Below are 14,042 nucleotides of genomic sequence, written 5' to 3'. Positions count from 1 at the left end.
TGACAAGTTTTAGGCCCTATGCGAAGGGGTGGAAAGATACATGCTTGGGAACGGACTGGGAGGAACACAAAGCTGCTGGTCTTACCTGAGGAAAGTTGGCAGGAGCCAGGAATTGGGTAGGTTTGTACTAGTCAGAACTTTCCTGGAGAGAGGCGGGCTGGCTGCAGACACCATGGATTGATCTGAGAGCTGTCAGTGGTAGCAAAGTGTGCTATGGCAGGAGATAGTAGATTCATCTCTTCAGGTGATAACAGCTAAAATCAGAGAACATGTAGGTTAATAAAGTTTGGGAGAGACTGAGAGAGAACTCTGTTGCAGTAGGCTTTTTTTTTTTTTCCTCTAGGCTTTTTTCTTTTTCCCTCAGGTCTGAAATACTGGGGTTCTTTTTTTTTTGTTTGTGTGTTTTTTTTTTTGTTTTGTTTTTTTGTTTTTTTGGTTTTTTTTGTCTTTGTCCCTACTAGCTATTAGCTTCTGTAATGACCCATCTTAAATGGCGTAATTGGAAACATACCGCTTTGGAAAATGAAGCTGGGCAGTTGCAATGTTACACCATCTCCTCTGAACTTCTTTTTGTTACGTAGTATTACGTAACAAGAATTCCAGACAGCAGTCTGGTATCTTATAGCTCCATTTTCTCAGTATAGCTGTAACAGAGGTTGTATAGTTTAGTGTGGACTTCCTGATCATGAAATCTTGAAGGAAGAAATACCCTATTTGAGGGTTTTTTCCTCTGGTATATTAGTGCGATCTGTGGTGCCATCTTTATAGTCAGGCACTGAGTTGATGCATCTTGACTTTTTCTTAAATTTAGCTTTTCTGTGTGGATTACTGAATAAACCACTTAAAATTCTGAGCTACCTACCATAAAGGCTGATTAAGAATTAAAGACTTAATTGCCATCCTTACAGTTCAAAATCATTACAACTCCCATTATCATGTACCTATTTAAAAAAAAATAATTGTTAAATGGTCTGTTCAGAAGTTTATGATGATAATAACATGAAGCTTTGCATACTAGTATGCAGAAATATGAATTTCTTCAGTTCATACTAGTTAAAATATAAAATTCCCTTTAAGAAGCCATTTAGCAGTTCTTATGAGCAGGGGCACAAACAGTTAAAGCTGTCAATACTTGTCTGGCGTTAGAACTCTTTGGTATTCTAAATACTAACTGAATGATACTCCTTGTAAAGGAATATATGTATCTACCAAGTAATTTTTTGGATACTTGCACAGGATCTGTCCGACATGGGATCTGACTCTGAAAAAAAATGGTTCTACACCTGTTGTTCCACTAAAAGGTAAGAATAACCTTAACTGGCCTATTTTATATTGTCAGCTCTTGGTGTCCAATTTAATAATGTAGGTTTAGCAAGGAAAATGCATTATCTCTAAGCAAATCATGCTTAAAACCAAATGAATATTTAAAGATTTTTCCTATGTTTTAGTATGGAGAGAGCTGTGAAAATACTACTTCAGCCTAAGTCTACTACTTGTGTTTTGCAGTCAAGACAATTCATTTACACTGCTTTTTCTCAGAGCTGTATTGTGTAACTGGTGAAATAATTTTTAGACAAATAAACTGTCTTAGTATTTTTGTGTTAAGATATTAAAGTTTTGGAGTATTGTTGCACTACCACTGTATAAACAGAGTTGGTCTTTGCTTTGAAGAGCTTGCCGTCAAGACAGCACATGTAGTGAATGTACTAACACTGGAAAGAACAGATGAATTAAAGAAAGCAAATAAGGTAATACACTGTCTACTTAAATTGCATGTGTTGTTGTTGTATATGAACAAAACTGGTGCTTTCCTTCTGTTTTAAAGAATAATAAAGTTTATGAAACCTTCCCATCACATCAAAGCTCTAGTGATACATTTTTTTTTTTTTTTTTTTTGGGGGGGGCCAGGCCAAGAAGGCTGGAATTTCCTTCATTTGACAATGCTGAAATATTCATGTGGGTGCAAAGCTTTGGGAGCTGGAATACTCCTAAATGCCAGCAATAAGTATTACAGATATTGTAATGACAGAGGTAGCAGAGTCGTATTTTGGGGATTACATGCCAGAGGGAATGATATGATCTCTTAACTTCGCTCCAAGAAACTTTAAATGATTTAGCAGTTCTTTTTCTTAATTTTAAAAGAAAAAATAGAGCTCCGTGCAGCTCCATACTGTGACATACGATGACTTGCTCTGTCTGCAGTTCACCCTAACAGAACTCTTCATTTCGATAAAGAACTATATCTAACTGCTGCAGCTCATTGCTTTATGATAATGGGGAGAAATGAGCTACTGGCAGCTGCAGCAACACAATGAAAGAGTGCTGCTCTGATTTCTCTGAATTTCACTTGCTGTGTATTCTTGCTTTTCTATTTTTGTATTTTCCCTGGTTTTAAGTCAAAGCTGTAAGAACCATTGGGACAAGTCTTGTATATCTTCTTCTGGCAAAGCTCCCACAGATTTGGCTTGAGTTTTTGTGGAATAGATTACAATATAGCAGCCCAGTTCCCAACATCCCCAATCCAAGCTCTCCCCTAGCTGGGAGTTCTCAGTACAGTTCTGCACAAAGAGAAGCTCCACATCTGTAGGAATACAACTGGGACATGTTTTGGAGTGGCATTTTTTTCCCTAGAGGGGGTTGCTTTCATGCCTGGAGAGGCCACAGATGTATTATGTAGCTCTAAAAAGAGAAATTACTTTTTGTTCTGATTCTAGCTCATGTATTTCCTACTCTTTTCATAGCTGTTCATGATGAGATGAGAATTTGCTCCATGATGTTCTAGTGTGATCTTGAGCTATACTATATATATGAATGAGTCCCATATTTGATCTTTATTAGAAGTGGCCATGTTTTAAATTTTACACACTGTTTGAAGAACTAAAGAGCATGTGTGGAGGTGTTGTTGATGTGAGAGGGAGTCCAAGAGAGACTAACATCCTGAAACTGCGGTATGCTGATCATTGGGTTTTGGATTTCTTCTCGTGCAGTTTTAGCGAGCTGAGGCAAAAATAGGCCTGATATGTAAAACCGTGAGGGGATCAGGCCATATAATAGAGGAAAGGGCACTGGGATGTGGCTAGGAAGGCTTGTGTGTAACTCAGCTATGAACTGCTTAATGTGATTTCACCAGCCACAGTTTGAGATAACATGGCCTTTTTCGAACAATTATGGACTGACTTACCTGTAATTGTATGATGATGACGTCAAAGTATGTTCAAACTATAAGTGTATATGACAGTTCTCAAAGGTGCATCTTACAGTTAACATCTTTTGCAAAGAGAAAAGTAATGATTGTATGTCTCCAGTAAGCCCTGCTAAAGACAAAAATAGGTTCAACTGGGGTTGAACCTTAGTTCCCCAGAACACTAGTAAGGGTTCTTCCATTAAACTTTCTCTTACCCTTTTTGAGATGTGGATTGTTTTGCAGATGTTAAATAGGCAGACTAATAAGTTCTCATATGCGTTAATTTTCCTCTTAAGAAATGTCAAAGGCTTTTCAGCTAAGCAGCTAAAACAAATCAGCTGATCAAAAATTGCATCTTGCTACCACCAATAAATGATCAGTGACTAGCAAATGTCAATGCAATGAATGGTGGCAAATGTTAAATAAGCCTGTTATAAACAACGTACATCAGGGCAGAACACCTAAACATGGGACTTAAATGTTACATAGATGTAAATACTCTGAATAATGTTTTGCCTTCCTGGAGAATGTTTTTCTAACATATGAAAGAGTGACACGTAGCTACTTAAAGTGGCATATTCTGCAGTAAACTGCTTCTTTGCCTTCCGTTTGGAAGGCAATTTAATTTAGACCAGAGAAATGACAGTGCTTTAAGTAAGAGCTGTACTGGTGTAACCGCTTTCTCTGTTAGGCAAGAGCTAGGAAAATCTTGCTTTGTATAGGAATGAGACACACCCTGGCCAGCAGATTACTTGCTCTCCCCTCTCCCTTCCCCTTCAGCTTGAACCCCTTCAGGTTGAAAGATTTTACGATCTAAGAAATTTCCAAAGCTACCCTCATCCCAAAAGGCTGTGCTGTCTTGTCAAAACACAGCTTTGTCCTTTGCATGCTTCTGTGTCCTGTTCCCCTGCTGCCATGCAAGCGCTTGAATTTACTGAACTATCCTGGGACGCTAATCAGCCTCAACGCAACATCCTTTCTCCTTTTCTCCCACACAACGTCAGTTCACCTTGTCCTTCCTTTGCATGTATCTACCCTTACCTGAAAGTACATCTTAATTTTCAGTTATCTCTTATTTTTAGTACAGAGAGAAAATGTGTAAGTGCTCTTTGGTAAGTATTAGCTTCAGAATATCTGGCAATCTTTAACTGTACAAGTGTTTGTAAGGACTAGTTAACCACTCCTTTCCATGGAGAAGTTTCACAGAACAACTTTACATTTGAGTTAGCATAGCTTTTCAGTGCATCCCTGCTGGGCACAGGGCTGTGCAACAAAATGCATTGCTGTAGACTTTGCTGTGCTGCCATTCTGCCTGAGGATTAGAAGAACGACCAGGGAAGATATTACCACGAGAATCCTCAACCTTTTACCTTCAAAGCTTTATTTTTTTCTTATTTTTTCTTTTTTTTTTCTCCAGTGCTGTCAGTGCATACTGAAGTAAGTCAGGCAGGAGGCAGTTCTCCCATTTAGAGGAAGTTCATATCACGAAGCTGGTCCTGTACCTGCATTTTCGCTTTCTCTGTCTTCAGAGGTGGATATGCTGTGCAGGTACCAGCTTGATAGTCTGTGTTTTTATTAATCTTTTTAATTGTTACACCGGTGCGGACCAGTCCTTCAGAAAAGACGCACGAGCAACCTCCGCGCGGGTCCAAGCCCGTTAGCAGCGCGGTGGCGCCGAGACCAGCCCCTTCCCACATCCTCGCCCCTCCCCCGCCCCGCCCAACGGGCGCCCTGGCCCCGCCGTCGCCTCGGCGGGCGCGCGTCGCCTCGCGGCCGCCGTAGCCCCTGCAAGTGGAGCCCGTGGCTGGCGCTGAAAGGAAGAGAAAGGCAGCGAGAGTCGGGTTACAAGATGGCGGTCGCGCTCTGGTAGCGGCGGAGCGGCGCCAGGCAGAGGCTGAGCCAGGGCGCAGCGTCGCCCTCCCGCCGTCTCTGAGCCATGGAAAGCGGCGCGTTAAAGGCGCCACGCTGCCTGTGAGCGGCCCGGCTCCGCGCCCGCCGTCGCGCCCTCCCTCGCTCCATCGCCCCCCGGAGGCGGAGCGGGCCCGGGGCCGCGGCCGCGGCCGGGGCTGGCGCGGAGGCCCGAGGCCGGGGCTGCGCCATGTCGGACACCCGCCGGCGGGTAAAGGTCTACACCCTCAACGAGGATCGGCAATGGGACGACAGGGGCACCGGGCACGTCTCCTCCACCTACGTGGAGCGGCTCAAGGGGATGTCGCTGCTGGTGCGCGCCGAGTCGGACGGTGAGAGCGTGGCCGGGGCCGCGCGGAGGCCTAGGCCGCCCCGCCGCGGTGGGGGCTGCCCTGGGCCTGGGCCGCCGCGCAGCGCTGCGCCGCACCGCGGCGGCGGAGGCCGCGGCGTCCCGCTGCTTGCCGCGAGCGCGGCCCGGCGCGCTGCTGCGGCCACGCCGCTGCGGTGCTCGGCAGCGCTGACCCCGGCCGTGGCGGCGGCGGCTCCGCCGGCAGTGTCTTTCCCGGCGCATTTATTAGAAAAGTCCCTGGAGGGTTTTTTCCGTTTCCTTTCTGCGGCCTGAGCCTTCCTGCAGAGTTTCCTTCTGATAAGTTGCAGCGGTATTGATGAGCCTACGTCTTTTACAGTTATCCTAGTTGTGGCTACATTTGTCTTGACTGGTAGAGATGAAGCTGTTGCACGTGACGACATCTTGCTCAGTTTCAGAATAATTTTGTTCTATTCTGAAGTGCTGTTTCTCTACCCTTTTTGTTACTTCAGTGTTTCTTTCAAGAAATTCGCTCATTGTAATTTGAAAGGATCGAGTTGTATTGCACTCTTGATTTTTTATAGCACTTTCAAGTCATCTTAACGGTGTTGGGGGGTAGTGGGGAGAGGCACTTGCCACTTTTTCAGTCAACAGGTGCTAATGCGCTAAATAAACCACCTAAGACTAGTATAAGCTCTGGAGCTGTTGCCAGGCTACGTATGCTACTCGTATACACAAAGTCTTTGAGTTTATAGCGTCTAGATGATTCACTTTTGAAGGACAGTTCAGGGAAATAATAGCAAAAGGACCATGTGTCTTTTGCAGACAAATACATTTTTACGCTGTGCAGCATGTTATCTGGTGCGAATTTGTACAGAATTATTAAATGGCCTTAAAAGGTATTAGTGGTCATGCTAGGTTTCAGGAGTAAAAAATAATACTATAGAGAATTTTGATCTAAAGCAGCAGAATAAAATACATCTTAAACTTAATTTGATATTTTAGTTGAATTTTCTGATTTGCCTGGCTTATTTTTGGAGAATTACATTTAAAAATCTTAGGCTTTCTGGGGGATGTGGACTGACATGAGTGTGTGTTGGCTGGCACGTGGGTGGTTGTTGTGCAATCCATGGAGATACGTATTTTGTTTAACTTGATAAATATATCTTGATACCTTTTTCAGGTTCGCTACTGTTAGAATCGAAGATAAATCCAAATACTGCATATCAAAAACAGCAGGCAAGTATTACTAGGCTTTTCTTTTTCAGTTTACTGACAATAAGAAATTCTTTAATGCTTAAACTAATTGTGATTTCCAGAAAAAGGCAAAGTAGTGTCATGTGCAATTGGTGGTGGTGGTTTACACAGAGGTGAAAAACTAGCTTAGAAGCTTACAGATGCTGTGCTGTTTGCATTCTAGAAATTTAAATGTTGGTCTCCTGAAAAGTACTTTTGGACTTCAGATTTTGAAAAGAATGTATGCAACGCAGATAAGCATTGAGCATGTTTACAGAAAAATAATTAGAAACTTAAAATTTTGTCTTCCACCCCAGGTTTTATGAAATAATTAGCTATTTAGGAAGGGAAAATTTTGGCTCACTCTGATACAGTATATTTGTTTCTTTAGTTCTTTTTTGGACATGTTCCACAAAGACAAATTCTTGGTATTTTCTGTCTTTTCTTTTTCCTTTTTTTTTTTTTTTTTTTTTTTAAGCCTTGAAAATTTCTATTCTCCTAAAGTAAAGTTACTAGCCTTGGTGAATCTTACTTGCACAGTTGCATTTCCTGGGGGTAAGCCTTCTGCAAACCAATGAAGTGAAACAGTTGGGAGGTACATTAATAGGTCATCTTTGTTAAGCTACTGAAAAAAAATTAGCTTACTAAATCTCTTGCTTTTATCACTTCTATTGCTTTTTATTTTTCTGTGTTCATTTTTGGTGTCTTTATTTACGTTGTTCTCATGATTTACTACTGCTGTTTCTTTCCTTTCTGTCTGTTCTTTGTCCTACAGTAGATTCTCTCTTTTTGTTCAGTATTTCGTACTGCTCTTCATTGCTATAGTATCCAGACGTCTTTCATCACTAGAAAACAATAACTTGGTTCATCCTAAATCGTGAAAAAAATCTCAAAATATTTGGTTTGGAATTTGTTCATTCATTAGAAAGATTTAGCTGGTTGACTTTAGTTTAGGAGGGAATCTTAAAGCTGTGCGCCTACCTTTTCAGAAGGCTCCATTATCCGTAGTTTTTATTTTTCACTTGTTAGATACTGATGTATTTAGTCAGCTGGATGATAGTTATCAGCGTAGTTTGGTATGCTTTGCTTGGGCTGGCTAGATTGAGGAAAGAACTTTTATGGGAGTTTTGCAGGGTTCTGAAAGTCACAAGTCTTGAACTGCTCCCTATTTGTAAGGAGAATTAATACGTAATGAAATACGAATGCAGATTATGTTGCTGAAAAACTAAATTGCTTCCTTTTATAGTCTATATTTTTTTGGATTTTCATACTACTACTTATTTGAGAACCTTCTTTAATTAAATGGCAGCAAAGTTTCAAATGACTGCAGTAGCTTTAGTTCTCCTTTTCTGTTTCAGAGAAATCTTTCTAGGTTGCAGTGTTAAGAAACTGATCTTGGTCTGTAGTTTGTTTTGATTGACTTCTATTACTGATTCTGATGCTTTTGCATTCTTATGGCTGAGTGTTTGCTTCCCTTTTCACTGTTGTGAAAATGTTTGGTTTTGTCTTTTTGAAGAGCAAGAATTAAGGATTATTTCCAGAGACAGGTTCTGGATTTGTCTTGCCTCTGAAATTTTGCTGCTTTTAGTTGATGGTGCTTTGTCCTCAACTTTTATGTATTTCACTGTGAGTACTAGGTAGCAAAGAGCAGAAGTTAGATAGCAGTCTGATGCAATCTCAGTATTTTTGAGTTTCAGTCTTTGCTCTGAAAGATGAAACCTGGGTGTCTCAGGAGCAGATTCTTCTTTTAGATGGTAGAAAAAATTAGGGAGAGTATTCTATTTAACCAGAGGTGGAGGAAAGAAGAGTGGATTTTTCTGTATAAGGTACTTCAGGCTACCTCTAGTATACCTAAATGTTGAACACTGAAGACTCAAAGGCTATATTATTCTGTCAAGGACAGATGCTTTTAGATGAATGGCAGTGTGGAAGAAAGTTCTCTCTTCTGTATTTGAGTTCAGTGTCAGATTTTCATCAAGGTGCTGATCTTTGTTGGACTTCGGGAAATTGACAAGATTGTGCAGTAGAACTAAAAGGAAACATGTTCCTGCCTACGCACCTATTATCTTGTAAATTACCTGGATGACTTAAAGGATAGCTAGCACATATATTGTGATTCACATACCATCATCTTGTGGGGAAAAAGAAGTTTGATTATTAATTACTTTGCATCAGTGCATGATTCCCAATGTTACACTGTTTGTGCTTCGTTCTGTATTCAGCAGTTACAAGATAAAATGTATTAGCAGTTTTAAGGCCACTCAGACCTTGTTCATCCCCACCAGCACATAAATATCCTTTTTATTGGACAACAGAGTCTTTCTGTGACCTATTGAATCTTGAATTAATATTTGCCAGATTTGACAGAAGTCTTGAAGTAGTAGTGTTGTTCTCTCCTGTCCCAGAACAGGCTCTTGCCAGGTGATTAGGAGAGACTCTGAAGTCATGGAAGAGGAGGATCTGAAACCCTGTAGCGATATGAGCACACAGAACTTCCTGGGCTATATTCTAGGTTGAATAATTTATCTGTTGATTAACTGTTTCGTAGTCAGGGCATGCCTGTTATGATTACCTTTTTCAGTTGTGTTTGTGGTCACTGACTCCTCTGTGGTACTCAAGATGTTAGCTATACTATAATCACAACCTCTTTCTCAAAAGAAACAGGATTTAGACTGCACATAGGTGCCAGGCTGCTCAGCACGCCACATAAAGGTATCTCTAATTCCATGTATACAAATAATATTAGACACACAGAGAGCTTTAGATCCTTTGGATTTTGGACATAGCTGATGAGAGTTGCATACCTCCACTGCACACCCCATATTTACCAAAGGACATGGTGAGATGAGTTCTGGAGGCTTTAGCAGGAGCAGTTTCAAAAGTTATTACCACACCTTGATGTTCCACCCTTTGCTCGAGGTTACTATTCCCCTGGCTAAACTGGCAGAAGAAAGCACTTGAGTGCTTCAGTGAAAAATCAGATGGATGCGTTCATATACCATGTTCCTGTAGCTCACAAGAGTAGTAATCTTTAGTTGTGTGCCTCTAAGACTAAACAGCTTCAGAAATTCCTATTTTGATCACCATCCTCTGATGCAAACTCTCCTTTAGGTGTGCTATGCCCATTTTTAGATCTAAGATGAAGAATGTGTGCAGATTCTCCCTTCCACCTCCAGTTGCCATCATTCAAATGACAGCAGAGCAGTTTGCTTTAGGCAAATCAGTGGTTTAAGGTGCTATTTAATGCATTTCCAGGGGTGCTGTTAAAGCCAGTGTGAGCAGTTGCCAGGAGGCCCCTCATTTCTATTTCATGCCAGCATGAGTATTTATATAACTGCGTAACAGATCAGATCTAGGAACTGATTCAGTTAAAATAGTTCCTTTGCTTTGTTTGCTTTTCACCTGCATCTGTTCCCCTATCTGGTTCCTTGTACAGATACAGTGCTGGTGTAAGGTGGGTTTGAGGAGCCAGGGCACAAACAAGGAGAGGTGGAGTACTAGATGTTGTGTAAACCAGTACTGACACTGAAGAGTGGTTTGGACTACTCTTTTGGAGTTTAAGTTGTTCTTCTGAATTGATCTCTTTCTATTTTGCTGTGTTGTGTTTAAGTGAATTAGGGAGCATTGCAGTTGCTACTTGAGTAAGCAGGTAGGACAGGTAGTCTCTTGAACCAGTTAAGTCTGGAAGATGTCTCCGTGTGATCATCTTGGGTTGTCTTGGGTCATACAGGAAATGTACTAAAATATGTATTAGTATAGGATAATTACTTCCTAGTGAACTAGTGAAGCTATCTTTTATTAAAGGAGGTTAATAGGCAACATCTTGCCTGTTCACAGTGAATGCAAGAGTTTGAAAGGGAGCAGGAAGGATCCTGATTGTTCAGCACAGTTCTTTTTTTATGTCTCTTCATTCAAAGCACAGAAGACAGTAAATATTTTGAAGTCCTTCAGCAATATTCCAGGAGAAATTTACATAATTTGTACTGTTGTAGGCAGTATGAATTATAAAAAGTGCTATTAAGTAACCCTAGATTTTTTTTTTTTTTTTTTTTTTAAGTGTAGAAGTTTATATATGCATGCAAGCATTTGAGTCACTGCAGTGTACCTGTTATTTAAATCATTGTGGGCTATGATTCGTATATCTATCCCTCTTTGTTTGGATTTGCGTTTTACCTTGGAATTGTGTTGACTTGAGTGACAGAGCATTGGAACAGGTTGCCCAGAGAGGTTGTGGAATCTCCTTCTCTGGAGATACTCAAAAACCGCTTGGATGTGATCCTGCCTAAGATCCTCTAGCTGACCATGCTTGAGTGAGGGAGTTGGACTAGATGATCTCCAGAAGTCGCTTCCAACCTCAACCGTTCTGTGATTCTATGACTTTACAAGTATCAATAATTTTGTAGATCATTTTTAGGTAATCTCTTCAAGTTTTGAATTTTGAGTTCTGAAACTGCCATGAAATTGTATTTAAGAATCCTTATTTTTGGATTAACCTATAGAATATGGGAGCTTTTAAGTAGGAAAGTGTGAAATCCAAGTTTATGCTGCTGATTCATAGTTTATTCTTTAAAATAATTGTTAACTCTAAACTTCCATTGACTGATTTTTGTGTTGATTTGTAGAGGAAAACGTCTTCAAATGGTAGTGAACATAGGCATCCTTCAGTGAACTTTACTGAAAAAGATTCACTGCTTTTCTCACCTTCCATCAAAAAATGAATTTCATATATTATTTAAAAACTTGCACGTTTAATTTGTTCACTTGCACTTTTTGCAAATGAAAAGCCCTTTTAGTAACACAAAGGGATCACTTCAGAGCGCAGTCTCTTCTATTCCTTGTATTTCAGTTCTGTGCCATTCACTCTGAACCAGATCAGGAAGCTGATCAGACCTTTCAGTTCTTGCAGATTACAGCAGAATATATTTATTACACTGTAACCTGCAAGAATTGTGTGTGTGTGTATATGTGTGTGTGTATTTTTTATTACCTCCCACTGTCCCAAGCCTAGCTCAGCTGCTCACTCTAAAATGGCACACTGTAAACCTAAGTGATTCAGCTGTCTGTGAGTCAAAGATGATGGTGGACAGCTGTAAGCAATAACCTTGTCAGCTGTATGAAGCTGTAGCATTTGCACATGTGAATCAGAGCCCCAAAGCGGAGACACTACCTAACAACATTTGTGACTGTAGGACAAAAGTGTGTGTGTAATGTATGACTGTAGTATAAACAAACTCTCTTAAACAGCATTAAGACCACAGTGCAGGGAGTTCAGTTCATTCTGTAAAGGAAAAACTATCTCTTTAAACAAAAGTATAAAAATGAGAAAAATTAAATGAAAGTGAACTTGTGCAAATGCTGTTGTTTAGCATAGCTTGTAATTCTCTTCATCAGGAAGAAGGAAGCTGACCTAGTGGTCAGCATTTGTCAGCAATTGTTGCTGTAAGAAAAAAATATTGTGGTAAACAAACAACAAAAATCCCCACACAACTGCCTATTGTTATTGAGAAGTTAAGATTATTATAGGAAAAGAACAGAATTAATTGCATATGAGAATACTTATTTTAGCAGCTGATAAACTGTGTTTACCGAGAGTATAGACAGATGCCTTTTTTTTCAGATAGATGTGCTGATGAAAGAGTTTACTTCCTGCTGTCCCATGGCAGTTGTTTGTCAGCATTCCTGTGCTGAACAGTCTCCTTGCATTTGCCAGTAGAAATACTTGCAAGTGCTCCCTAACCTGTTTAAGCCCAGATAACTGGGTTAAAGATCTCCTTAAACCATCTAAATTAAACTGATTTTGATTGAAAAGGATTCAGCAAAGCTGACTAAGACAGCAGGCTCACAAGTAGAGAGGATCACTTGTGCAAGGCAGTAATCTCTTCCATAGATGCATGATCTTCAAGAGAATGTTTGTTTCCACATTCAGCTAGCCTGTACATTTTTTTTTTTTATTATGGTAGATTCAGTTTGGTAGTGACACAAATCTTAATTGACGAAGATACTGTGTATAGACAAAGATTGAGTATAAGTATTATTAGAACTATAACACGAGCAAAAAACTGTACTGTGAAACCAAGTTCTTGAAGAGAATACAGCTAAAAAGTGGAAAAACGTTAATTACACTTGTATTCCTCTGTCTTTGGCACGTATGTTAAGAATGCTGACTAGGTAGTGTTCTTATACCAAGTCATAAGTTGATCTTTAACATAGTGAATGGGTCTTAGATGCTAATCAGCATAATCATTTCCTACCATTTGTTCATGAAGAGAACCAAAAAATGCTTTTGGGATAAAGAGGAGAGAGAGGTAGCAGCAGTCTCTCTCTTGTTGCCTGCGACAAGTTTCCTCAAGTATATCAGATATCTGTAAGAAAGCCAGGTACTTTTTGGGATTTGATTGCTGTGCTTATGTGTATCACTTTAGATATTTTGTTTATAACCAAAGTGATGCATCAAGTAAAGAATAAAGACTCAACAGCATTTGTTACTTGTGTGGTGAGTATTGATCTTTGCAAATTTGGGAAGCAAATTAGCTTATTGACAATTAAGGAAGGGCTTGCTAGTGTTAAAAAACTTGCCATAACAGTTGAAGGAGTTGCCAAACGTAATAAAATGTTGAACCATTTTGCTGGAGCTGGTCAAATGTACTGTGAAGTCCGCAGAGAACGATTCAGTTTGAACATTTTAACATGAAGATCAACTTCTTGTAGGAAACTGAACTTTGCATTTGAATGTTGAAGCACAGACATACACTCCTGTCTGCCAACTCTGCTACAAACTGATAACTTAAAATTTTCAAGCCAAATATACTGGAATTCCCAGCCAGCCTGAGTTAAGTTGTATTCATACAACTTTTCTGTGCAAGTATCTTTCTTGAGTGTGTGTGTGTGTGTGTGTGTATTGATTACCTCTTTTGGGGAAGCATTCTAATCTAAATGATGAAAGCTAGTCTGTATTCAAAGTAAGAGATTCTATATTAGGAGTGTCATACAGTGGAGTAAATCAGAAATGATGTTTCAGAAATATGCTAAAAGGAAATTTGTAATTTAGAGCAGCAAGTGCCCTAATAAAACCATGACTTTCAGGCTTATATTAAACTGGTCTGAGAAGTTTTGTCTGTCGTTGAGACTTTGCATGCCTTCTGGAAAGTGTAGGTGTTTGTCAGATTCTGTTTGTTCTTCAGCTGAGCAAGTCCTGCTCGCTTTGAATCATTGCAAGAGAGAAACTCTCATGATGCCTTTCATGTTTCTACAGTTGTGTGTTCTCCCCTCCCCCGTATATACAGCTGTGTTGCCCTTAATCTTACTAGGATTACTGCTAATTTATTCTAAAAAATGTTAATGTGTTTTGTGAGTTTGCCATATTTAGAAAAGCTTATTTCTTCTTTTCCTGCTCTTCAGAGCTGCAGG

At 40.0% G+C, this 14,042-nt stretch overlaps 1 protein-coding gene across 3 annotated transcripts in view; it reads left to right on the top strand.

Moving 5' to 3' along the window:
• The first annotated feature begins 5,006 nt into the window (after positions 1-5,006).
• Positions 5,007-14,042, top strand: part of PPP4R3B (protein phosphatase 4 regulatory subunit 3B) — a 31,331-nt gene continuing 22,295 nt past the window's right edge. For 2 of the 3 annotated variants that reach the window (XM_062571767.1, XM_062571766.1), the window contains exons 1-2: positions 5,007-5,424; positions 6,583-6,638. In XM_062571767.1, coding sequence (XP_062427751.1) covers positions 5,283-5,424; positions 6,583-6,638 — 198 coding nt within the window. In that variant the 5' untranslated portion in view covers positions 5,007-5,282. The remainder of the gene's footprint in view (positions 5,425-6,582; positions 6,639-14,042) is intronic. The other variant, XM_062571768.1, reaches the window with a different exon arrangement.

Source organism: Rhea pennata, chromosome 3 (genome assembly GCF_028389875.1).
Source record: "Rhea pennata isolate bPtePen1 chromosome 3, bPtePen1.pri, whole genome shotgun sequence".
Classification (NCBI taxonomy): domain Eukaryota; kingdom Metazoa; phylum Chordata; class Aves; order Rheiformes; family Rheidae; genus Rhea; species Rhea pennata.
The sequence above is the reverse complement of the archived record's forward strand: the minus strand, read 5'-3'. Positions and strand labels throughout refer to the sequence as shown.